The sequence below is a fragment of the Lissotriton vulgaris genome, unplaced genomic scaffold, assembly GCF_964263255.1.
Source record: "Lissotriton vulgaris unplaced genomic scaffold, aLisVul1.2 SCAFFOLD_805, whole genome shotgun sequence".
Taxonomy (NCBI): Eukaryota; Metazoa; Chordata; class Amphibia; order Caudata; family Salamandridae; genus Lissotriton; species Lissotriton vulgaris.
In genome coordinates, this window is record NW_028245451.1 from 785,367 (window position 1) to 808,582 (window position 23,216).

The following is a 23,216-nucleotide window of genomic DNA, read 5'->3' on the forward strand; positions in this document are numbered from 1 at the left end:
ACAAAATCCTAACTGCTGTGAATTCCAAAAGTAGTAAGTTCATTCAAGTTTCCAGGGGCTTCTTATAATAATAATTGAAGTCACCAACTACTACCAGGTGATTGTAAGGGGCTCTTAATGAGCAGATTAATTTAAAAATAAGATTTTGCAAAGTTGGCTACAGCAGGCTAAACAGCACAAGGGAAAAGTAATTTTCACCACAACTATATCAACCTCCAGGATAGAATTGCAATCTACCAACAAGATGCTTAAATATCGATTGGGGATTGCTGCCACCCCACCACCTTTTTTATGACTCCTTCTGTTTTTAGCAAAAATAATATATTCCTGAGGAAGGATGATTCCTTCAACCATGTCTCAGAGACCCTAGAGCCCTGATTTATCCTCCTGGGTATACCTAACGAAGTGGATATTGACAGGGCTCAGCTGACACTGGTGACACTAGGCCTTATTGTTGCCAAGAGAGACACAGCGAGGTGGTGGGAGGTGGCAGAAACTCCCATGAGGAAAGTATGGAGGAAGGGTATGGACCTCTAAATGGCCACCGAACACGTGACCTGTACTACCAGGAGATGCGCATGTAAATTCCACAAAATATGGGGTCCATGGAGACGCTACTATGGGCTGGACTTACTAGACAATGTTCCATACAATAAACATCATATAGCCAATCAAAAGGATGCCATGGCACAAACTATGTCTTGAAGGACAAGCTAAACACATGGTGAAAATCCACTGTATGTGTAGATAAGACCTAAACGATGGGCTATATAAAATGTCGAGATAAGTGTTCTCACGTAATAGTTACAATTGGTATAATAATAGGACGTTCCTTCTGAAATGTACCTCATGCGAAACTTGTTACTGTTATAAATGTTATTATTGTGCTTTTTGCAATATTTGAGATGTAAAGGAAGAAAAAAATAAAATAAAAACATATGTAAAAAAAAACATGTCTCACAGAGATAGAGAACGTCAGTTAGCCCTCCTCCAGTAGGCCATAGATTTCTGTGCTACGTTTGCCCAGAGAGTGGACAGTATTAATCCTACTCGTACTCGTCCCAGTCAGTGCACACCACCCTCCCTCCAATAGCACCAATGACCTTCGCCTGGGCTTGGATCCTCAGAGGGATCTTGGGAAGGAAGGCCTCTGTATGGCACCCACCATTTTCATTTTCAGCATTCCTGGAGTTTTCCTGTTTTAGGGAGGTGGGATCACTTCATAGGTAATGCCCGGTTACTCACTGGTAATATTCATTACTCCGAGTCCTGGTCTTCCCGTCCCATTCCTGACCCCTTCCCTCCCTCCCTGGGTTTTTTTGTGGGGTGATTGTTTCTATGTTTTCTGGGCTTCTTTGATATTCTCACGAAGTTGTGTGACACACTTCCCCCTATATGCTCGCCTGATTGGTGGCGCCATATTGGAGGAAGTGCTAAAAAGTTCTGCTAGGTATTCTGGGGAGTAAACTAGCTGCTCACTGTAAAGGAATGGCGCGGGAAGACAGGACGAGTAGGTAATGAGTGGGACGAGTATGAGTAGGACTACAAGTAATGAAGGTTACCGGTACGTAGTCAGGTAACCTTCATTACTGATGAGTTATGATGGATACGTCAGGACGTCATTCTGATGAGTTATGATGGATACGTCAGGACGTCGCATGGGCAGCAAGCCTCGCCTCTCTCCTGTCAGCTCACTGTGATCACCTCCACTGCCCAAGGTATCGTCAAGAAGTGCGGAATGACCCTTGTTTCATTACGCAAAGCAGGGCTCGCGTTACTTCCGGTAACCTTAGTTTACCTTGCGATGTAGTCTTCTGCAAAATATTGTCTTACATTTACAGACCTCGCCCATGGCCTGTGGGGGCGGAGGGCTCACGACTGCCACTAAACTGAGGCTAATGGAAGGCAGTTCCCACCAAGCCCCTATAGATCGATGCCGGCTTTGCTCGTGTGCTCTCATGACATGGAAAGGACTGAAATGAAAACAGGTCTAAGTGCAATTACAATACAATACAATGTAGCCCCTTACAAGCCAGTCTAACTGCACAATTTGCACAACTCATTACAGAGCGTGAAATGAGAACCAGCGGGCTGGGTGCTTTCTTTCTCCTCCTCCCAAAGCTATTGCAAGAATAAATCACAGCTGGAGATGGAAAAAAAGCAATTAGAACCGACTATAATTAAGCACCTACTTGCCGCACAATTCCCAGAGGTGCAGAAGGAAGTGTATTTTAGCCCCATTCATAAAAAACACACGAAGATTATTACAGAGCGCGAGTCAAATGATTTTCAGAGAAATTAAACAGTTTAAGTATTAATGTTTCTCATATTCCTCCTCGTTTCCTTTTTTCCACCTTTGGGAGCTGGAGGGAGACTGATGGCTCTAAAAGTAATTTTGACATTTTTTCAATATTTATGTTCAGTTTGCAGCTGATGAGCACAGAGCTGGAATGGGGAATTAAAAGCAGTCCTAGTAAAAATGCTCGAACCAGCCACACTCCCTTTTCTCCGCGCCTTATTTCTCTTTTTCCATCCATTATTTTTTTCCCTTTCCCACCCACCTCTCTCACTCTTCTCCTCTTTCTCTGATTGCTCTCTCTCTCTCTGTCTCTTTTTTTAAAACCTCTCCCTTTCTGCTGCCGTTAACCTCCGGGAGTTGGGTAAAGCAACAGAGGCACCAGGAGCGGCACTGGGCTTTCAGTATCGGCCTCCAAGGGCTCCAGCCCACCTGGGAAATGCCCAGTGGAATAAAAAGCCCGTCCTGCCCTGGTTGAGAAGAGTCTAAAACTGTCCATCAAACTCTAAATTAAATATTACATTTGGAGCAGTGAAATGATGGATGTTATTACAGGCCACCTGTTAGAACCGGGATCCCTGGTTGGCTGAGGTAGGTACCTTAGGCTAAATAGGGACTCGCGTTTCCACGTCAGGTAAAGGAAGGACTCCTTCTGAGATAGCGCCCGCTCACCCACTTTGTAGCTTGGCATGAGCAGCCAGGCTTATCTTCAAGGCAAAGGTGTAAATTATTTGCAACCACGCTCACAGCACCCAATGATGACGCCACAAATGGACTCCACACAAGTTTTATACAAACTAGTATACATTTTATATAAAAAGATATATGATAAGATCACACAATATAAATCCAACTTATGAGTAGGTGTAATATTCCTCCTGGCTGGTTGATAGGCCAACCAGCCCTTGTAAGTTCTAGTGCTATTAATGAGCACATTTTGTAATGCTAGAATCATGCACTTAGCAATGTAAAAATAATGCAATGCGTAACGCAACAATCAAGCACTGTGCAATGTAAAAATAATGCAATGCGTAATGCAACACTCAGGCACTTTGCAATGTAGAAATAATTCTGTGCGCAACGCAACAACCAGGCACTTTGTTATGCAGAAATAATGCAATGCTTAATACACTAATCAGGTAGTTCGTTATGCAGGAATAATCCAATGATTAATACTCTGAGCTTCGGGTGCATGATCACCGGGCACTCCTCACGAAGGTCTCAGGCTGCACGAAGAACATGCACATAGTGTCGCTGAGACTCACTTGGATTCCGGGTGTGTACGTTAGCAAGGCAATTCTCACGAAGGTCTCAGGAGGCGCAAAGCACACGCACACATTGTCGCTGAGACTCACTTGGATTCCAGGTGTGCACTTTAACAAGGCAATCCTCTCAAAGGTCTCAGGCTGCACAAAGCACACGCACACAGCGTCGCCGAGACTCGCTTGGATTTCGGTGCACACGATAATAGGACGATCCTCATGAAGGGTTCAGGCTGCAAAAAGCACACGCCCACCGCGTCGCTGAGCCTCGCTTGGACTCCAGGTGCCCACAATCACAGGGCACTCCTTACGAGGATCTCAGGCAGCAAAAAGCACATGTACACAATGTAGCTGTGACTCTACTGGAAACCTTTGCGTTTCTGTGTTTCCGGACCAGAGAGCCAGCTCACTTCGGACCCTTGGGAGTAAGTGTTTCTTCAGGACACAGCACAGCAAAGCCCTTTCAAGCAGGGGGACACAGCACACAACCTTTCCTTGGTTAAAACCGCAAACTGCTAGCCAGCCCCAGAACACAGAGCAAGAGTCAGTCCTTTCCTTCAGTCTTTTCAGTTGTTTCTTCCTTGGCAAAGGTTCCTCTTGACCACAAAGTAGCTCCAGTCTTGTTCAATCTTGAGCAAGCCATTCTCCAAAGTTTAGGGGCTTCAGCTCTCAATGGCTTTGAAGTCCTTGTGTTCAGTGGGGCACTCACCCTGTTCAAGCCCATCCTGGGTACCTCCCTGCCAGTGACACCTTCCTTTGATTAGTGAGGGTCTGGATTCTCAATCACTCAGCAGGAGATGGGACAATTGTTTTATGGCAGCAACCCAGGCCTCTTCACCTCTAGGGACTACTCCTCCCCTTATATTCCAGATGCAGGTCTGCCTGTTGCTGTCTCGCCTCCTCCCCTGGGTCAAGACATTCACCAGATCCTATCACTTTCAAATCCAGACAGTCAATTCATAACCAGGCAGAGACACGCAGAAAGGTTAGAGCTCAAAAACCCAGCCACTTCTAAAAGAGTGGCTTATAAACACACAATGCAAAAACCACCTTCATAGAAAGATGTGTTATTATATGGTGAGTTCAGGCATACTAAACTTCACCTCTACATCTTAAGCCTTTGGGGAGATAGGCTGGAAAACATATTACACAGTCTCGCCATTCTTTCCTGTGGGCAAGATGGCCTTTCCACAGTGAAAAACGAAATGGAGATTATTTCACTGTCAGGACATGGTACACACCTTAGTACATGTCTTTCCTTTCACATGCACTGCACCCTGCCCAGGGGGTACCCTGGACCTACCATAGGGGTGTCTGATGTGCCTAGAGAGGGAAGGGTAAGGTCTGGCAAGCGGGTGCACTTGTCAGAACAACATGACAGTTTAACAAACTACCCGCAGGCCGTGCAGTGGCAGGCCTGAGTTCCCTCTTTAAGGCTACTTGTGTGGGTGGCACAATTAGTGCTGCAGGCCCACTAGTAGCATTTGCATTACCAGCCTTGGCACATATAGTGCACTTTACTAGTAAAGCAAACATACCAATCATGGACAACCAATTACCATTATACTTTATACAGGGAGCACTTGCACTTTGACACTGATCAGCAGTGGCAAAGTACCCAAAGCATCTAAGTTGCCAACACCATGTCAGAAAAAAGGCCTAGGGGGAAAGCAAAAGGTTTAGGGAATTTTAGCCAAAAAGGGCCAAGTCCTACACCACCCTTAATGATATCTCTTAGGTTTGAAAGGATAGCAGTCAAGAGAATGATAGAGCTCAAAATGACAAGTATCCTTTGGGCTTTTTATATCACTTCCAGATACTACCTATAGTCATGCAGAATGAAAGTCTCTCACCTCTTTATCCTAATGCACCTGCTTTTATGTTTGGAGGCACAGGGCTTAGACTCCTTACCAAGATGCTAGAGTCTCCCAAGGTTAAGGGTTAGCTATCTAAGGCAAGCATGGTGGCTACTTAGTTTAGAATTTTGGCTGAATGACTGAAAAAGGAATATGCTAATGAATTATAATCAAAAATAAAATATGAATACACATGGATCAGCAGGTTATGAGAAGAGCATTATGGGATTTTTTTATGGATGCAACAGCACAACAGACCCAAGGATAACCACCACTATAACTCTTCTAAATCTTTGGGATCAGATTTCAGCAAAGACTGGATTGATAACTTTCCACATTCACACATATCCCTTTGCACAAAGATCTCACCCCACTATTAAAGAAGGATCCTGTATTATATTGTAATAGCATTTATTTAGTGCTTGCAACCTTTATGCAGCATTGAAGTTCTTTACACCAGGCAGCACGCGCCTCCCGACCCAAGTTTAGTGGTTAATCCAGTGTTATTGGTTATTGTTGGTTACTGGGATTAGTTTTCTGCTCTCTAGGAAACTATTCCTGGCATTTACTCCTGTTTGTTGGCAGTAGATTTAATTAACAGGAATAAGGTGTGATCATTAGTGGGAGTTTTGGTAGTTGGTGGGATTATTGGATATGCTAGAAGAGATTAGGTACCGATTGGTTTCAGAACCGTGGTTATTCGTGCAATGTAAGAAAAAGAACTGCTTAAAGGGGAAAAGCTATAATATATGAAGATGATGTAATCAACAATTAAGGTAGCTTGCTGCTAGAAACCTCATAGCATTTGAAAAATGTAAAAATCAATCTTGAGTGCCAGGGGCGGTCTCTATATACTGCTTACAACATGGGGCACATCACATCACTTTTTCAGGAGAAATTTAGAGGACCATTATACGACATACTAGTGAAGTGGGATGCCAGAAGACATGCAACGATATGCCAGAAAGTACACACACCGGGCAAAATGCCAAGATACACGCTGAGCAGTGTGTGTTCAATGAGTTCATCATCAAATCATCAAATCACAAAAAGAAGCCTATTACAAACTTATGTAATGATGTTATAATGTTATTACACTCTTATGTGGTAAAAATGCTTATATACCAGCAGAAGTAGCAAGAGTCCAAGGGAGACAACCAGGAGGCAAGAAGAGAGGTTCACACCACAATAGGGATCTTTTGAACCCTTTTATGCCTGCTACAACACAATGACACATGTCTGGTCTCACCAAAGCCTACCACCTGGAACTGACGCGGCAAGAGCTGCAGGGACCAGTGGTGATGTTGGTTGTGTCCGTCACATCCTGATGCTTGCGAGATGGCGGCCCAACATCAGGCTCAGGCTACTAGATAAGCGCCCAAGTTCCTAAGCATGATTTGGTAGACCATGGACCCTGCAAAATGTTTACAACTTCGCACACCAAAACAAGACACACAAACCAATGATGGAGAGAAGCTTTCGGGTTGTATTAATTAACTGAAAATTACATCCTAGTAACTTTACCGGAATTATTCTTAAAAACCTAACAATTGTATAAAGGTGCTCGTGTATCTTCACGTAATCAAACTTACAAGGTCAGCACTAGGCTATCACTGTGCTATATCCGACAATTTTAGATTACATTGTCTATAGTGCATACCCTCTATTCCCTCTAATTACAGAGACTTATTAGGAATGCAAATCGATACTTAACTGAATTATATGCATCAATAACAACAATCTACAACTTTCTTCTAGACTAGAAAATGCATGCAACTAATTAGTATCCCAACTCTAATAATTTTGCATAGTATATGACTAACTTCAACACTTCTATCTAGCACTGCAGATTGACTCTGGGCTCCATGAAATACCATGCTACCAGCCTGAATAGCTCTTTCGTGTCTAGTTAAGAATAGGAAGCGCTATAAAAAACTAGAATACAATACAAAGAAGTTTGTGTCAGACATATACTGCCCTCGGTCCAATACTCTTAGAAGGACGCTCTCTTAGAAGCCAAAATATGATTGTTTTTTCTTGGTCGTTGCCATAACAGATAGGTCAAGGGTGTTCTGACCTTGTAGAGTAGACCTCCCTCTCAACCCGCCTTTAGAACAATGGGTTCATGTTGCTAAGCGTGGTCAGCCCGCACTGGTTGGACAGTCAAACCCAACCATGCTTTGAAGCCTAATAAGGAAGCCTAACCCTCTCCAGAAAAAAGGACCCAGCTGCTGCAGATTACAGCAACATTTTGAAATAGGGGCTAAGTGTTCACAAGATTGCATCAGGGTAGCCCACCATGCACTGAGTTTACAATCGTATCATGTTATGATATTCAGATGTGTACAGCGCACTATCACCCAAGAAGCTAACTAGGGAATGCCAGAAAGCTTGACATTTATTTATTTTTTGGAGCTTCGTACAGCACTATGTGTCTCTTTTCGTATATCACAGAGTGCTGCAAGTGGACAGCAACAGATTATTGAGTTGATGGGGGAAGTTAGAATCCAGTTGGTGCAGAGTGGACCTGGTCTAACATTTCTTCAAGTGCTTCCCCCCTTTGTGATGGTCCAGAAAAGTTCTGTTTTCAGGCCTTTCCTTAAACGTAGATGTTTAGGGTCTGCTCTGGGAGCAAGGTTCATTGCGCAGGTTGCCTTGCAGGGTGGTGCCCACCCTTCAGAGGGCCCCCATTCATTCTAAAGCCTTTGAACATCTGTAGTCTATGGGGATTTTGAGGAGTGCTCCTTGCATCTGCAGATGGAATTAAACCACTGAATTATTTCACTCCAGTGCTTAGAGGTCGTGAAACGTGACCAGTGATCATGACAGTTGCGTTTACTCACCTATTTTAGGTTTTAAAAAGAATTAAATAAAATGTCTGACACTTTTCCCCCTCTTTTTTTCAGAGAAAAGGAACTGGGGCAACTGGTAACAAAGACAAAACATCTGGTCGGAATGGTAAGTTCATGGCTATATCAATTTGGAAATAACTGTGAATATCCTGTCATGGTTTGCATGGTACGGTTGAACCGAAACGTACAGATACAAGGAGTAAGATGCTGTTTCACAAATATTTTTCCATAGCTATTTTACAATTTGGTGCTCAGGGAATTGCTCTGTGGGAGGAAATTCTCTCAGAACACTTTCCCTTGCTGATAGGTTTTACCACTGTGGGTCATTTGGTCATTCTGAGTCACTCACGGAAAATCTACCAACATGGGATCTCCTCGGTGGTTTGGTAGATGAAACAAGCACCAATGCTGTACACTTGTGGGTATTTACACAATTTCCAAGTTACTTTTTAGGTTTGCCTGCACAGCGCTTGTGCTGTGCTTGAGAAATCTATTGCTTTTAATATAAACTTAAAAGGAACTTACATCCCGCCTCCTCTCTTTCCAGGCTTCTCATTAGTTCCTGTGTGTGCCACTAACCTTTCCTCAATTTCTATTGGCTGTAGCATATTTTCCTGCATTTACCAATACTTGTTACTCTTCTGCTTCTCTTATCAGTTTCCTGCTGCCGAAATACTGTTAACATCAGATTTGGTAAAACTATGGGGCATATTACCAAGCAATAGCGATAATTATCGCTATTGCTTGGTTAGAGACAAAAATGTACCGCAGAGCAGCGGCGATTTTTATCGCAGATAAACCTTGGTATTACCAAGGTTTATCGCAAATGCGATAAAAATCGGCCGCAATGCATGAATATCGCTGAAAAGTCAGCGATATTCATGCATTACCGAGCTAATGCTCTTAGCCATGTTATCCACCTCCCATTGGATAACATGGCTAAGAACTGCTCAGGGCAGGTGTTAGCTTTTGCGAATATCTCCAAAAGTTGGTAATAGGAGATAGCGATGTTAGCAACTGTTTCCAGTCGCTAACATCTTGGCACGCCCACTTTGCATGTCATTAGTGATAAATATCACTGACATGCAAAGTGGGGCCCAAGATAGTTGCTATCTCCTACTAGCTGTCGCTAACTGGTGTTAGCGACAGCTAGGTAATAGGGAGATCATTTTATCTCTGCTTTCTTGGCTTTTAAAGCCAAAAAAGCGGAGATAAACCCCCTTGATAATATACCCCACATTTTCTTGAAGTTTTGCCTTTTACTCTTGAGCATATTTAGATAACAATTTAACACTGGGAGAGATTGAGCGAACCGGTATCCCCAGCTCTCAAGTCAGCAGCTCTGGCTGCTGCACCACATCCTCTCCAGTCTCATGTCAACTGTCAGGGAGATCTTTCCTTTTTCCTGACAATGATTCATAAAAACAGGTCTTTATTCATTACATGGGCGAAACCGATGCATTACCAATGCTTGTTTGAAGAGCAGGAGAAAATCCTTGTCCAGAGTGGTACATTTAATGGGGGAAGAAGGCAAGGAATGTATGGGAATAGGCTACTTCTTGTGAAAAACAATAGTAAAAAATTCTTTAGGAGCACCCCAGTGGCTGGTTCCCAATGCAACAATCTATCCAGAAATCTACGATTTGCATACATTTTTGGATTGCCAGTTAACAAGTGTTTTTAATGCCTTTTGTGAGTTTGGACCTATATTGAAATGGTCTGTGTGTCGGGGCATTTATCAATTTACCGGTCCATGGAGTTAAAAGGGTTGCAGCTCTGCCATAATGATTTTATTTCACCAGTATTGCAGTGTTGAATGTTTCCACATGACTTCTCATCTAAATCCACCTTGAGTTTTTTTTTTTTATTTAGGGAAAGGGATTTCAGGGACTAAAATCAGAAAAATGACTTGTCAGTGGGTTTAAGACAGAGTATGTATACTGCATGTCATATTGTTCTCATTTGATCATATGCATTAAATGATCCCGCAGTGCTGTACTTACTGAGCACTGTGACAAATTATATGTAACAATGGCTACATAATGTATATTTAACACAGAGCGCACACGAGGAGAGTAAGGTACTGTTATATTTAGCCTGTCTCTTTTCTGTCAGTGGGTTTTCATTGTCACCCACATGATGTCACCACTAGAACCTTTGGTGACATCATGGAGTGTTGATGGCTTAGCCTGGTCTCAACTGGCAGTTGGCACCAGGCAGGCTGAGTGACAAGGAGGTCACTCCTGGTGGGTCTCCTTTATCTTACCATCTTAAAGACTTGACCTGAAATCTATCTTGAATAAAACAAACTATACCATCTTAAAGATTTGACCTGAAATCTATCTTGAATAAAACAACCTAAGTAATACCCGGCTCCAGACTTCTATTTACAACAGGTACAAAAAAGACAGACTCAATGAAAGACTTTAATAGGGGTAAGTGAGAGCCAATAAAATGTCAGTTTAAGCATACTTATAAAAAAAACAGAAAATCTTTCCAAGATTGCTTCAGAATACTTGATTCTCTCTTTTTTAAACAGTTGCCTTTTCAATGCTTCCTGAATACACATAGTTAGGATTTAGTCGTCAATGTTTGATTTTTAATGAGTTTTATAATCTTGCAAAATATTTATTTCGGTCCTGAAAATGGCTATCCGCGTGATTTGCTTTTGAGGGCTGTTCAGTGAAACCATCTGTTCATTATTAATCCCTTCCAAAGAATGATTTATAAATCCACCACTAATGAAATTCTTGCTATAACTTTAGTTAAAAAATCAGAAACCTTCACACTTCTTAAAAAATGTGTGACTGAGGGCTGTTCGTTGCTTTGCCGATTCAACAAGAATTTTCTTATTTTAGTTTAAACCAAAATAATTTTGCGGGAGTTCAATACTCACCGTAATGTGTTTTTGTTAAATTAAGGCTGATAACTTCTCAATGATGACATGAAAGTTCATGATGAACATATTTCTACAATTTTTTTCTTTAGTACAAGTGTTCCCTCAGTTTGACAGCAGCTAATTAATCCCTGTTAAGCCTCTGAATTAATTCATAATGAAAGAGAAACAACTTGTTCACAGCTGTTTAGTCTAACCAGTCACACAAATAAAATGAAAATGTTGATTTTACAACATAAAATTAAAATAGGACATGTTGGGATTTGTTGACATGCTCACATGGAAGGGTAAAACTGGCATGACTCAATAGCATTGATAGGCATGGCTCACGTCTAGCCTGACAGCCACCCACCTGGCCGTACTGGGTTTGGATTTTAGTGGGTTTTATAGTTTTATGCAGGGGCTAAAACTCAAAGTAAAAAAATAATAATTCCTATATTTTAACATGCGGGCCACAGACCACCCGCTCAAAGATGTTTTTAAGTGGTCATACACCGATAAAGAAAACATTGGACTTTAGTTAACAGGGAATTCTTTTTAGCGCAAATTTCAAATGGGACCATTTATATTCCAAAATCCCAGTCAATGAAGGCGGCCTGTGAATGTTTGTTTAGATTTGGCAAAAAAATGTAGGGCATAACCCCCCCCCCAAAGAACTGAAAAAGCTGTACAGAAGTAAATGCCTGTCCGTTGGTACGTATGGCACAGGAGTTTCGGGACATACATCTGTAAAAACCCTCCAGGAAGCAGAAAACAAGTTTTTAACAAGTCTTTTAGGACTTCCCAGATCCTAATCAAGGGGCAGATTTACAACCCCTTTGCGCCTCTTTGCGCTGCCATTGCGTCACCTTTTGTGATGCAACGGCGGCACAAACAATGCGCCATATTTACAACATGACGGATCTAGGGAGATGCGTCACGTTGTAAAGCCCTGCGTCAAATTATACCTGCGTCAGGTATAATGTATGCACGGGGCGTTCCTAAGCAGGAAAGCCTCATAAAAGTGATGCAGGGAAATCTACAAGATTTAACAGCGTCACTTTTAGGACGCCACTGCGTCAAAACCTTTCTCCTGCTTGAAGCAGGCGTAAGGAGGGACGCAGTGTAATGGGAATAGGCCACAAAATGCATTGCTGGAGTTACGTCGTGCTTGTGACACAACTCTAGCAATGCGTGACTTTTTCCCCAACAGATTCGTCAGAATTTCTGACGCATCTGTCAATCCTTTAGTCATGGTATGCCGTATTGTAAATATGGCACATCCATTGTGGCGCAAGCATTTTTTAGGGTGGCACAAGGAAAGTGACGCATCTCTATAGATGCGTCACTTTCTTGTAAATCATCCCCCAAGTTTTATCACTCATAAGGAAAGGGGTCTAGATTTCATAGAAGATAGGGTGGGCTTGCCCTATCTTGCTGTGGCTAAAAATTTGATCCACTCCGGAGTTAAGTTTCACTCGGGAATAGTGGAAGATTATCTGAAAAAGACTATTATCCTAGATACACCATGGATTAACTATATAAAAAACACTTTACATGACCTAGGATTACCCTGTGTCTTTGAGAACACTAGTGAGATTGGCCCATGCTTGAAGGCCCTGTTAAAGGACACATGCCATGCCCGCAGAGAGAAGGAGAGATTTGAGGAAGCTCTAGACATTGTAACTGTTCGCTCATATATCCCTTTGTCAACCTGCAAATCCATCTATCATGGATAAAGGCACCAGAGCATAGATTTTATTTAACCCGCCTTCGAGTAAATATGATTCACATCCTGGTGACTTTCCCCTTCACTGGGATGTGGTGTGCCTCATTACCCTGCTGCCCATGCAATTGGATGTCCTTACAGTCCATTAAGCACTTTATTGTATTTTGAACTTTATATTCTGCTTTTAGAACTCAGTTTTTATGCCCAATTTTAGCTGGGAAAGGTTTTTAAGCACATCAAGAGGGATTATTGCTTTTACAACGCTGTAAGTCCCGAAAAATCTGTTACGCATTGTTGAATTTTATTACGCAAGCGAGGAGCTTAAGGAAAAAATATGCAGTATGACTTAGCGATGATGCCATCGAAGGGCAATGAAGATCTACAATTCAGTAATTTACTCCCCTTTGATTTTAATGTATGTGATATGTTTGTAACTGTTGTTAACATGTTTTTATGGCCTTTTTTTTTACCAAATAAAGATTATTTTTATTTGATTTGACATATAAGGATTTGCTGACATGCTCACATGGAAGGGAAAAACTGGCAGCACTCAATAGCAGCGCCATGGTTGCACTGCTATGAAACACAGTGGATTCTCTGTTTGAGTAACACAGAACACTCTTTTTCCTTATAGTTTTTAGGAATAATGCCAACAGTGACAGATTGTAAGAAATTGGGTTATTGATTGAAGGGAGTCGAAGCCCTTCTCGAGCAACAACCACAATCCTTGTTTGAGTGAACCACAGAAGTCACGAAAATTAACCTGTGCTTCACCCTCCGGTAGTTTACCACAAAAGCAGTCAGGCTTAACTTAGAACCAATGTGTAAAGCATTAATGCAGCACACAAACGGTAATAAAGTGAAAATACAACACAAGAAAAACCCCACACAAATCTTTTAAAAAAATTGAGCTAAATATAATGACAGTGAAACAAAATGTAGAACCGGACCTATAAATGTTTAAAGTTTTAAGGGAAAAATAGCACCTAAAAGATCAATGCGACAATGAAGGAATCTGGTCTCACGAGACCAGGGCAAAGTCAAAATGTAAGGCAGACTGTGATGGAGCATGGTTCGGCTACACAAGGTGTATTGAGCCCTCTCTCATCTGACCTTTGTTGTTAGAAGACATTTAGATGAAAAGTCTCTGAGAAGGTAAAGTTCAGTGGGGCATGGCACCAAGCTTTGTCAGAATGGGAGGCGTCATCATCGGGCGGATGCTGGACAAAGTTGGCTTGAAGATTTCTACACGTGGACTTTCACTTTTTTTGTAAGTTGAAAATCTCCAGCAGAACGAGGCTGTAGGCTGTAGCAGACGAGGCCGAATACTGTTGTTCGGGGGTCCCAAGTTTCAGGTGTCAGCAGGAGGAGCACCTTTAGCACCACTTAGGAATGTCAAGTCCTTGGGGAATCAGGTCTTCGTTTGAGGCAGAGGCCGGGTGCAGTGTTCAAGGTCTCTTGAGCTTGTTAAGTCTCACAAAGTAGGCAAGCCAAGTAGCCCTGGAGTCACTTTGGCAGTCCTCGGTTCATGCAACTAGGCAGGCTTCATACAGCATGGAAGCCCTCTGAGGGTACAAGACAAGTTTCAAACATCAGGGCAATACTCTGAAGTACAAGACAGTCCTTCTGGGGGTCCACATCAGGTCCAGGAGTGAACTGAAGAGTTGGTCTGTGGGTTCTATATGTATACCTGGCTCCAGGTAATCTAGGGTGACAAAAGGCTGGTATCAAGTTCCTTTCTGAGTGTGCTGGAGGGAGCCCTTTGAAATGTAAGTGGGGCAGGGAACAGCTTCACCCTACCAATCCTGGCAGGATGGCCCATCACCTATTTCCCCTTTGGCTCACTCTCTGGGTGGGAATACACAAAGACCAACTGTCAAGGTATTCACACACAGTCCTGTAACCCAGGACACAGGCTGCAGGCACCAAGTGGGTAGGACATTAAAAAGCCAACGTTCTAAAAGTGGTATTTTCAGAATTGTGACTTAAAATCTGACTTCACCATTAAAGAAGTTTTTAAATTACAATTCATTTAGGTCCAAACTTGACATTGCCTATCTGTTCCCAATCAAAAGTTAGCACTTATTAAATGTATTATGATTACCCAATGTTAGGCCTTGCAGTAGTGAAAAAATGTAGGAGCTTTTAATATCAGGATATGTAAAACCTAAAAACGCATGTCACACTTTCTAAATACAGTGCACCCTGCCCTAGAGACTGTTTAGCGACCACCCTGGGGGTAACCTATGTGTAATAAAAAAGGAAGGTTTAGGCCTGGCAAAAGGTGTATTTTACCATGTCAAATTGGCAGTATAAAACTGCACCACATGCTGTAGTGGCAGGCCTAAGATTTTTGTTGAAGGGCTACTTAAGTGGGTGGCACTATGAGTGCACCAGGGCCACTAGTTGCATTTTTTACAGACCCTGGGTAAATATACTACCATATAATAGGGATTTACAAGTAAACTAAATGTACTAGTCAGGTGTAGGCAGATTTCAACATGTTTTAGGGAGGGAGCACGAGTACTTTAGCACTGGTTAGCAGTGGCAAAGTGCACTGAGTCCTAATGTCGACAAAATGAATTCAGAAAACAGTACTGGTGAAGGCAAAACGTTTGGTAGTTACCCTGCAGAGAGGGCCAAGTCCAATATTGTTGTTATTTGTAACAGCAATTTATTCATTCCTCCACAAATCCAGGTATAATTCCATATTTCATTTCCACAGCAGCGGCCACCATAAACAAAGGGGTTGTGGGGCAGGTGAAGGCAACGCGGGAGGGGTCGCATGGGAAGGTGGGTTAAAAATACTACATTTAAAAAATTTTTAAACGTACTCTTAGCCGCCAGCTGCTTTGAGTGTCTTGTCATGATCAGCGCCTCTCCTCTTCCTTGGACCCAACAGCCCCTGAGACAGACTCCCATCCCATCCCTGTGATACAGAGCAGCGCAGTAATTTGCCTGAGCTGGCTAAAAAACACCCCGCTCAGATCATGGAGTCTGTGGGGTTTCTCCAGCTAGGCTGCTCAATGCAGCTGGGCTGGAGAAAACCTAAGTGCGCATGTCTGTTTTGCTCGGTCTGAGACGGCCCGCCAAACACACATGAGCACTTAGGGAGTGGAGTGCACGTAGCACTCCTCCTCCCTCCCCCCACCCCCTCCATGCCTTGGTCTCGCCCCTCCCTACAGCGCTGGCTAAGATCTAACAAATGCGAAATAAAACAATACAAGAATATCGTTTTATTTTACACATTTGCTGGCTCTGAACCAGGCAGTGGGGCGCCGCCACTATATTTCCATGTTGTTCAGCTATGACACTAATGAGGTTGCTAGTGAGAAAAACGCGGGAAGCTGTTACATGAATTATTGTCCCTATGAAAAGAGAAAGTCAAACCTCCAACCGCAAACCCCAAATCTTTCTCATTATTTAAACCTAGTGGTGAAAGCAAAGCATAAGCACAGAACACCCAGTCTCTCTGCATCTATAGGGACAATAAAATGTCTCTTAATGCTTTCGATCAATAAAAATCCATCCTAGATGAAGATACACCTTCCAGGACTAGCCTATTTGACTATCAGTTGTCAAAATTGTTCTATTAGGACAAGTTCTGAAAAAGAAGAATAGCCCCACGGATAATTTATTGTCAAATCTTCCAACATCTTCCAGTTGACCTAATCCATCCCTAGATATGATTCTAAGATTGTGCTTATATTTTCACTGCACATTTGTCTATAAATCATTGCCTTGAGCCATCATTAAATCCTTGACATTTTGCACTTTTCATCTTACTTCAATACATTCAGCAACAACTGACACTGCTTGAGACATCATCCTGATCATACTCTGTAATATTTTCAACCTACTAATGACACGGTGGGCATAATTATAAGGGGATTGCACCACTGGAATGCCACTTTTATCAATGATCCGGTGCGCAATGCCCTGCACCATATTTACAAAATGGCATTAAGCCACTTTTTTGAGGCTTAATGCCGCTTTGTAAATATGGTACCCTTTCAGGCAGGTAGCTGCTTGAAAGGGGCGTGCAATGGGTGATACTGTGGGTGTTCCACACGCTGCTTTTTAACGCTGCCCTAGATTTACAAGAATTTGTAAATCTGAGGCATCGCCAAAAACGAATGCCATGCAGGGGTTAGAATGGCACAACAAGGAGAAATACCTTTATTTCTCCTCATTTTTGCTTTTTCTGTGTGTGCTGCATTCTGCAGCACACATAGAAAGCGCAGACCACCATTATTGGTTGGTTATGTACTGGAAGGAACACCGTCCTGCACATAAACAATCATTCCCTGGCAATGCAGGCACCCTTGCAGTATGACGCAGTGGTTTCTGTGTTGCTACTAGGCAGTTAATTTTAGTGCCAGCTCTAGGGGAAACAAAGGGGTGCATCGTGTTGTTGTAAATATGCGCATCCCAGTGTTTTGGAAATGGTAGAGCGGGGCGCTGAGAAATTTGCTGCAGCACTGCGCTCTGCCATTTCCTTGTTAATGTACCCCTGACTGCGTTCTGTAATCTGTTGGATCAGAAGAAGATGGTGAAGTAGAAATATTTGTACCACAACCTTGAAAATAATCTGTGTTGTATGTGTATAGTGAAGTAATATGTACAACTGTTAATGAAAACTATATGTATTTATGTATTTAATTACTTCGGTTTTTGTTTACTACCAAATACCTTCCACTCTCTGAAAGTATAAATACACATAAACAACCTCACAGAAGAAGGACCAATAATTAAATAAGTACAACATGCGAATCAAGGAATGGACAGTAACTGGGGTAGATCTTAGCACACCTAACTTCAACTAACAAAAATGTAGCAACTCCAGGCAACACAGAAAGTGGCAGATGGTCCATTGCAAGGTGGAAACCCCAAGGCAGTGCCCTGAGGATCACAGTGAGCAAGTGACATCTCCATGAGTATCTGAACTGCTCTAGAAAGGCTGAACTCTAATTGTATGCAAAGCTGAATCTACTGTCATCAACACCTGATGATGATTGCAAACATGGAGCATCGAGACTGTACGGTGTTCGTGTGTAATGGCTAACTCGAGAAGCATGCAGCAGCATTCGTGCAAACAACATTTTGCTCTCTAATTTCTATGAGAGTTTTTCATATTGTGCACTTTTGCAAAGCTATAAAATGGAAAAATCAAGACAATGCCCACCATAAAGCACCCTGGAAGATAATACAATGTTCTGATCAGAGCTGCGAGCTGTGAACATCCCTTGGGAAAACACCAGGTTTACATCCTTTGAGAACAGGGAGAGTTGACTATGACTAACCAACAAGCACTATAGATCCACCTCGCCCAAAGGACGGCAGCTTTCAGGATTGAGCTGTTCTCGATTCTCCTTTGTCCAATGTCCGCAGTAGATAGACAGTCAGACACGGCTGCAATCTGTGTGCACCCTTAGCCAGAGACACCTGTCTTCTTACATTAGCGCTCTGTGTTTGTGCTCATCTGTTTAATAATACTGGCGCTCTGTGTTTGTGCTCATCTGTTTAATAGTACTGGCGCTCTGTGTTTGTGCTCATTTGATTCATTACATTAGCGCTCTGTGTTTGCGCTCGATCGCTGCTTTTTAATTCCAATCCGCCTGCTTGTGCCATTGTGTCCGCTCCCCTAGCGTTACGAGCGCGTTTACCTGAAGCGCTCCGCTGTGCCTCCCCCCTCCGCCTCCATTTTGTTTGTTGTTCTCGTCGTCCTCGTGTGCCCGCCCCGCCTCCCAGCTGAGACGCCCTCCCACAGTCTTTAAATACTTCTTCTTCCCCTGCAAGCGCCGTGACTCGCTCCTTCCTCACGGGCTGAGGGGTCGCTCCCAGTGTCCCTCCAGACATCTGGTATCCCAGCGTTTCTTGCCCTATTACTGCTTGCATTGCTCTGTGCTTGTGCTCAATTTATTGACGCTCTGTGTTGGTGCTCATCTGTTTAATAGTACTGGCGCTCTGTGTTTGTGCTCATTTGATTCATTACATTAGCGCTCTGTGTTTGTGCTCATCTGTTTAATAATACTGGCGCTCTGTGTTTGTGCTCATCTGTTTAATAGTACTGGCGCTCTGTGTTTGTGCTCATTTGATTCATTACATTAGCGCTCTGTGTTTGCGCTCGATCGCTGCTTTTTAATTCCAATCCGCCTGCTTGTGCCATTGTGTCCGCTCCCCTAGCGTTACGAGCGCGTTTACCTGAAGCGCTCCGCTGTGCCTCCCCCCTCCGCCTCCATTTTGTTTGTTGTTCTCGTCGTCCTCGTGTGCCCGCCCCGCCTCCCAGCTGAGACGCCCTCGCCCCTCCCCCTCCACTATCCATATATGACAGTTCTTCCCGCGCGCAGCGTTCACGCGCAGCGTCCGCGCCCAACCCGCGCCGAAGGTGCGCCAAAGGTAAGCCCGTCTACGCCCGTCCGCGCCTGGACCGCGCCCAGCGCCATACCCCCTGCCCCTCGCGCTGCCCAGCCCTCCCGCATTACCTACGATGCCACCACCCTCCTAGCCCTTAACCCCGGTCGCGCCCCCAACTGCGTTCAAGCCGCTCCTGGACGCACTCATGGACCGTTCTCCTGCTTCTCCTGCAAATTTAGCTGCACCTACAACATCTCCGCCACGACCACACCACGAATTCCCGACCCCAACCACCTAGAATGCATCCTCCTCAACACCCGCTCGGTCCACAGGCACGCCATTGACCTCTGGAACCTACTAGACACCATCTCTCCCGACGTCGCCTTCCTAACGGAAACATGGATGAACGCTTCCTCCGCCCCTGACATCGCCATCGCTATCCCTGATGACTATAAGATCACTCGCAAGGACCGCACCGACCACACAGGAGGAGGAATCGCTATCGTCCACAAGAAATCCATCCGCATCTCCACCAGTTCCGACGCCAACCTCGCTAACTCCGAACACCTTCACTTCCAGATCCACATCGACCCCAAGACCACACTCAGAGGCACCCTCCTCTACAGACCACCAGGACCCCGCGCAAAATTCAGTGAAGACATCACTGACTTCATCACCCCACACGCGCTCTCCTCCAAAGACTACATCCTTCTGGGAGACCTCAACTTCCACCTCGAAAAGAGCAACGACCACAACACCACCACCCTCTTGGACAACCTCGCCAACCTCGGACTTAAACAACTGGTCACCTCCCCCACCCACATCGCAGGTCACACACTCGACCCAATCTTCACCTCCAGCAACCATGTCTCCTTCAACCACACCACGGACCTCCTCTGGACTGACCACAGCTGCGTACACTTCACCTACAACAAGCCGAAACCCATCATCCACCTCCAACCTATTCTACAAAGAAACTGGAACAAAATCACCACAGAGCAGATCTCCACATCACTCCTTCAAACCTCCCCAGCCCCCTCTTCTAACGCCAACGAGGCCGCCTCCAACCTCACCCTTTGGCTATCCAACACCGCCGACACCTTAGCACCACTGAAAATACGTCAACACAAACTTGGCATCAAGAAGGCCTCATGGTTCAACGACGACCTCAAGAAATCCAAGAAACTCTGCCGCTCCCTTGAAAAGACCTGGAAAAAAGACCCATCCACCAACAACAAGGACGCCTTCAAAAACGCCATCCGTACTCACCACCAACTGATCCGGAAAGCCAAGAAAACAGCATTCAAAGATCGACTTGACAACAACGCCCATAACAGCAAGGAACTTTTCAACATCGTCAAGGAATTTTCCAACCCCTCAGCTAACTCCAACGACATCACCCCCTCTCAAACCCTCTGCGATTCCCTAGCCTCTTTTTTCCACAACAAGATTGCTGACATCCACAACAGCTTTGACAACCAAGCCGGAAGCCAACCCACCCTACCATCAACTGACCATCTTCCCCCGTTAACACCCTTAACGCCTGGAACCCAATCTCCACGGAGGACACCATCCGCCTGATGAATTCCATCCACTCTGGATCCCCCACAGACCCATGCCCTCACCACATCTTCAACAAAGCGGACTCCGTCATAGCACCGCACCTCCGAGACGTCATCAACTGCTCCTTCAACTCCGCTACCTTCCCAGAAGACTGGAAACACGCTGAACTCACCGCCCTTCTGAAAAAACCAACAGCGGACCCCACCGAACTCAAAAACTACCGCCCCATCTCGCTCCTTCCATTCCCGGCCAAAGTCATCGAGAAAGCTGTAAACAACCAGCTCGCCGCCTTCCTCGAAGCCAACAAATCACTCGACCCCTCACAATCTGGCTTCCGAGCAAAACACAGCACTGAGACCGCCCTCATCGCAGCAACAGACGACATTCGAACTCTACTGGACAATGGAGACACAGTCGCCCTCATCCTCCTCGACCTCTCTGCAGCCTTCGACACAGTCTGCCACAGCACCCTTTTACAACGCCTCAAAAACATCGGAATCCAAGGCATGGCACTGGAATGGATCACCTCGTTCCTCACCGGAAGAACCCAGAGAGTCCGCCTCCCACCATTCAAATCCGAGGCCTCTGAAATCATCTGCGGCGTACCACAAGGATCCTCACTCAGCCCCACCCTCTTCAACGTATACATGAGCCCCCTCACGGCCATCGCCCGCCAACACAACCTCAACATCATCTCTTACGCGGATGACACTCAACTGATCCTATCTCTCACCAAGGACCCCAGCACCGCTAAAACTAACCTACACGAAGGAATGAAAGAAGTCGCCGAATGGATGAAACAAAGCCGTCTGAAACTGAACTCAGACAAAACAGAAGTCCTCATCTTAGGTAAATCCCCCTCTGCATGGGACGACTCCTGGTGGCCGGAAGCCCTCGGAAATGCACCCATCCCGACAGACCACGCACGGAACCTTGGCGTCATCCTGGATTCTTCACTCTCAATGAACAGACAAGTTAGCGCTGTATCCTCTTCCTGCTTTAACATTCTTCGCATGCTCAGAAAAACATTTCGCTGGATCCCCCCCGAAACAAGGAAAACAGTCACCCACGCTCTAGTCACGAGCCGACTGGACTACGGTAACACCCTCTACGCAGGTACCACCGCTAAACTCCAGAAGAAACTACAATGAATCCAAAACGCCTCAGCCAGACTCATATTAGACATTCCACGCAACGAACACATCTCCGGTCACCTTAAAGACCTTCACTGGCTACCCGTCAATAAGAGGATCACCTTCCGACTGCTTACCCACGCACACAAATCACTCTACGACATCGAACCAGAATGCCTCAACTCTCGACTGTCCTTCTACACCCCCTCCCGCCAACTCCGCTCTTCCAGCCAAGCCTTCGCCACTGTACCTCGCATCAACAAGACCACCATGGGAGGCAGATCCTTCTCATACCTGGCTGCCAAAACATGGAACTCACTCCCCGCTTACCTTCGCCTCACCCAGAACCACCTAGCGTTCAGAAAGCAGCTTAAAACGTGGATATTTGACAAATAATCCACCTCCCCTTCCTAAGCGCCTTGAAACCCTCTGGGTATGTAGTGCGCTATATAAATGTTTTGACTTGACTTGACTGACTTGGATTAAATGTGACTTCAGATTTCTGGCCAGAATGGCATGTCCAGCAGCAATACAACCAACAGCTGAGACCTTCATTGGTGTTATTCACAAAGTAGATCAACTCACCTGATGCTGTGAAGCATATTCACAAGACAAGACTATTCTTTAATGTTGGACCTTTTGGACACTCACCCAAAAACATTGGACCTGAGAATTCATTAGCATTCTTGGCCCATAGATATTGCAGATGAATGATTGTTTCTAAATGTCAGTGCTGAAGATCTACTGCTAAGTGGAGAAGTGTGGCTCACTGGTTAGAGCAGGCAGACCCTGAAGCAGAGGTCAGACCTGGGACCAGGGTTCAATTCCCGACGCGGCAGGGTCTTGAGCTCAAATGTCCACGGACTCGATAATTCTCGCTTCGGTGCCTGACATAATCATGGGTTCACACTCTGCAACTCTGGGCATTAAGCTTGCTTAATCTCCACAACGGCCCCCCGCAGCGGGATGCCTGGCTTTCACCCTGGGGATGCCCGCTAGGGGCTATCTCACAGGGAAAAAGCCAGGACGGGTTCCCAAGGCAAGCGCCGAGATGCCTCCGGGTAGTCGAGCGCTATATAAGAACATACAAAAAAAAGGTCTTTTCACTGATTACCCAGTGTGAGTCATGAACTCTTACAGCTTATTTTAGGCAGTGTGTCTACACGCACCTATCACCAACTCTGTTTAGCCACAGGCCTCAAGTCTGGGCATTTAAACCATTCCACACTTGCTGCAATTCAAAGAAAAAAATTCCACCCACTTGCTCAGCTGGATGAGCAGTAAACCGTTGAC

The 23,216-nt window shown here is 44.6% G+C and overlaps 1 protein-coding gene across 1 annotated transcript in view; it reads left to right on the top strand.

Moving 5' to 3' along the window:
• The window catches only part of LOC147666417 (calmodulin regulator protein PCP4-like), a 191,349-nt gene that overhangs the window by 108,514 nt on the left and 59,619 nt on the right, over positions 1-23,216 (top strand). Inside the window, exon 2 of the mRNA XM_086949077.1 lies at positions 8,321-8,372. Coding sequence (XP_086805203.1) covers positions 8,321-8,372 — 52 coding nt within the window. The remainder of the gene's footprint in view (positions 1-8,320; positions 8,373-23,216) is intronic.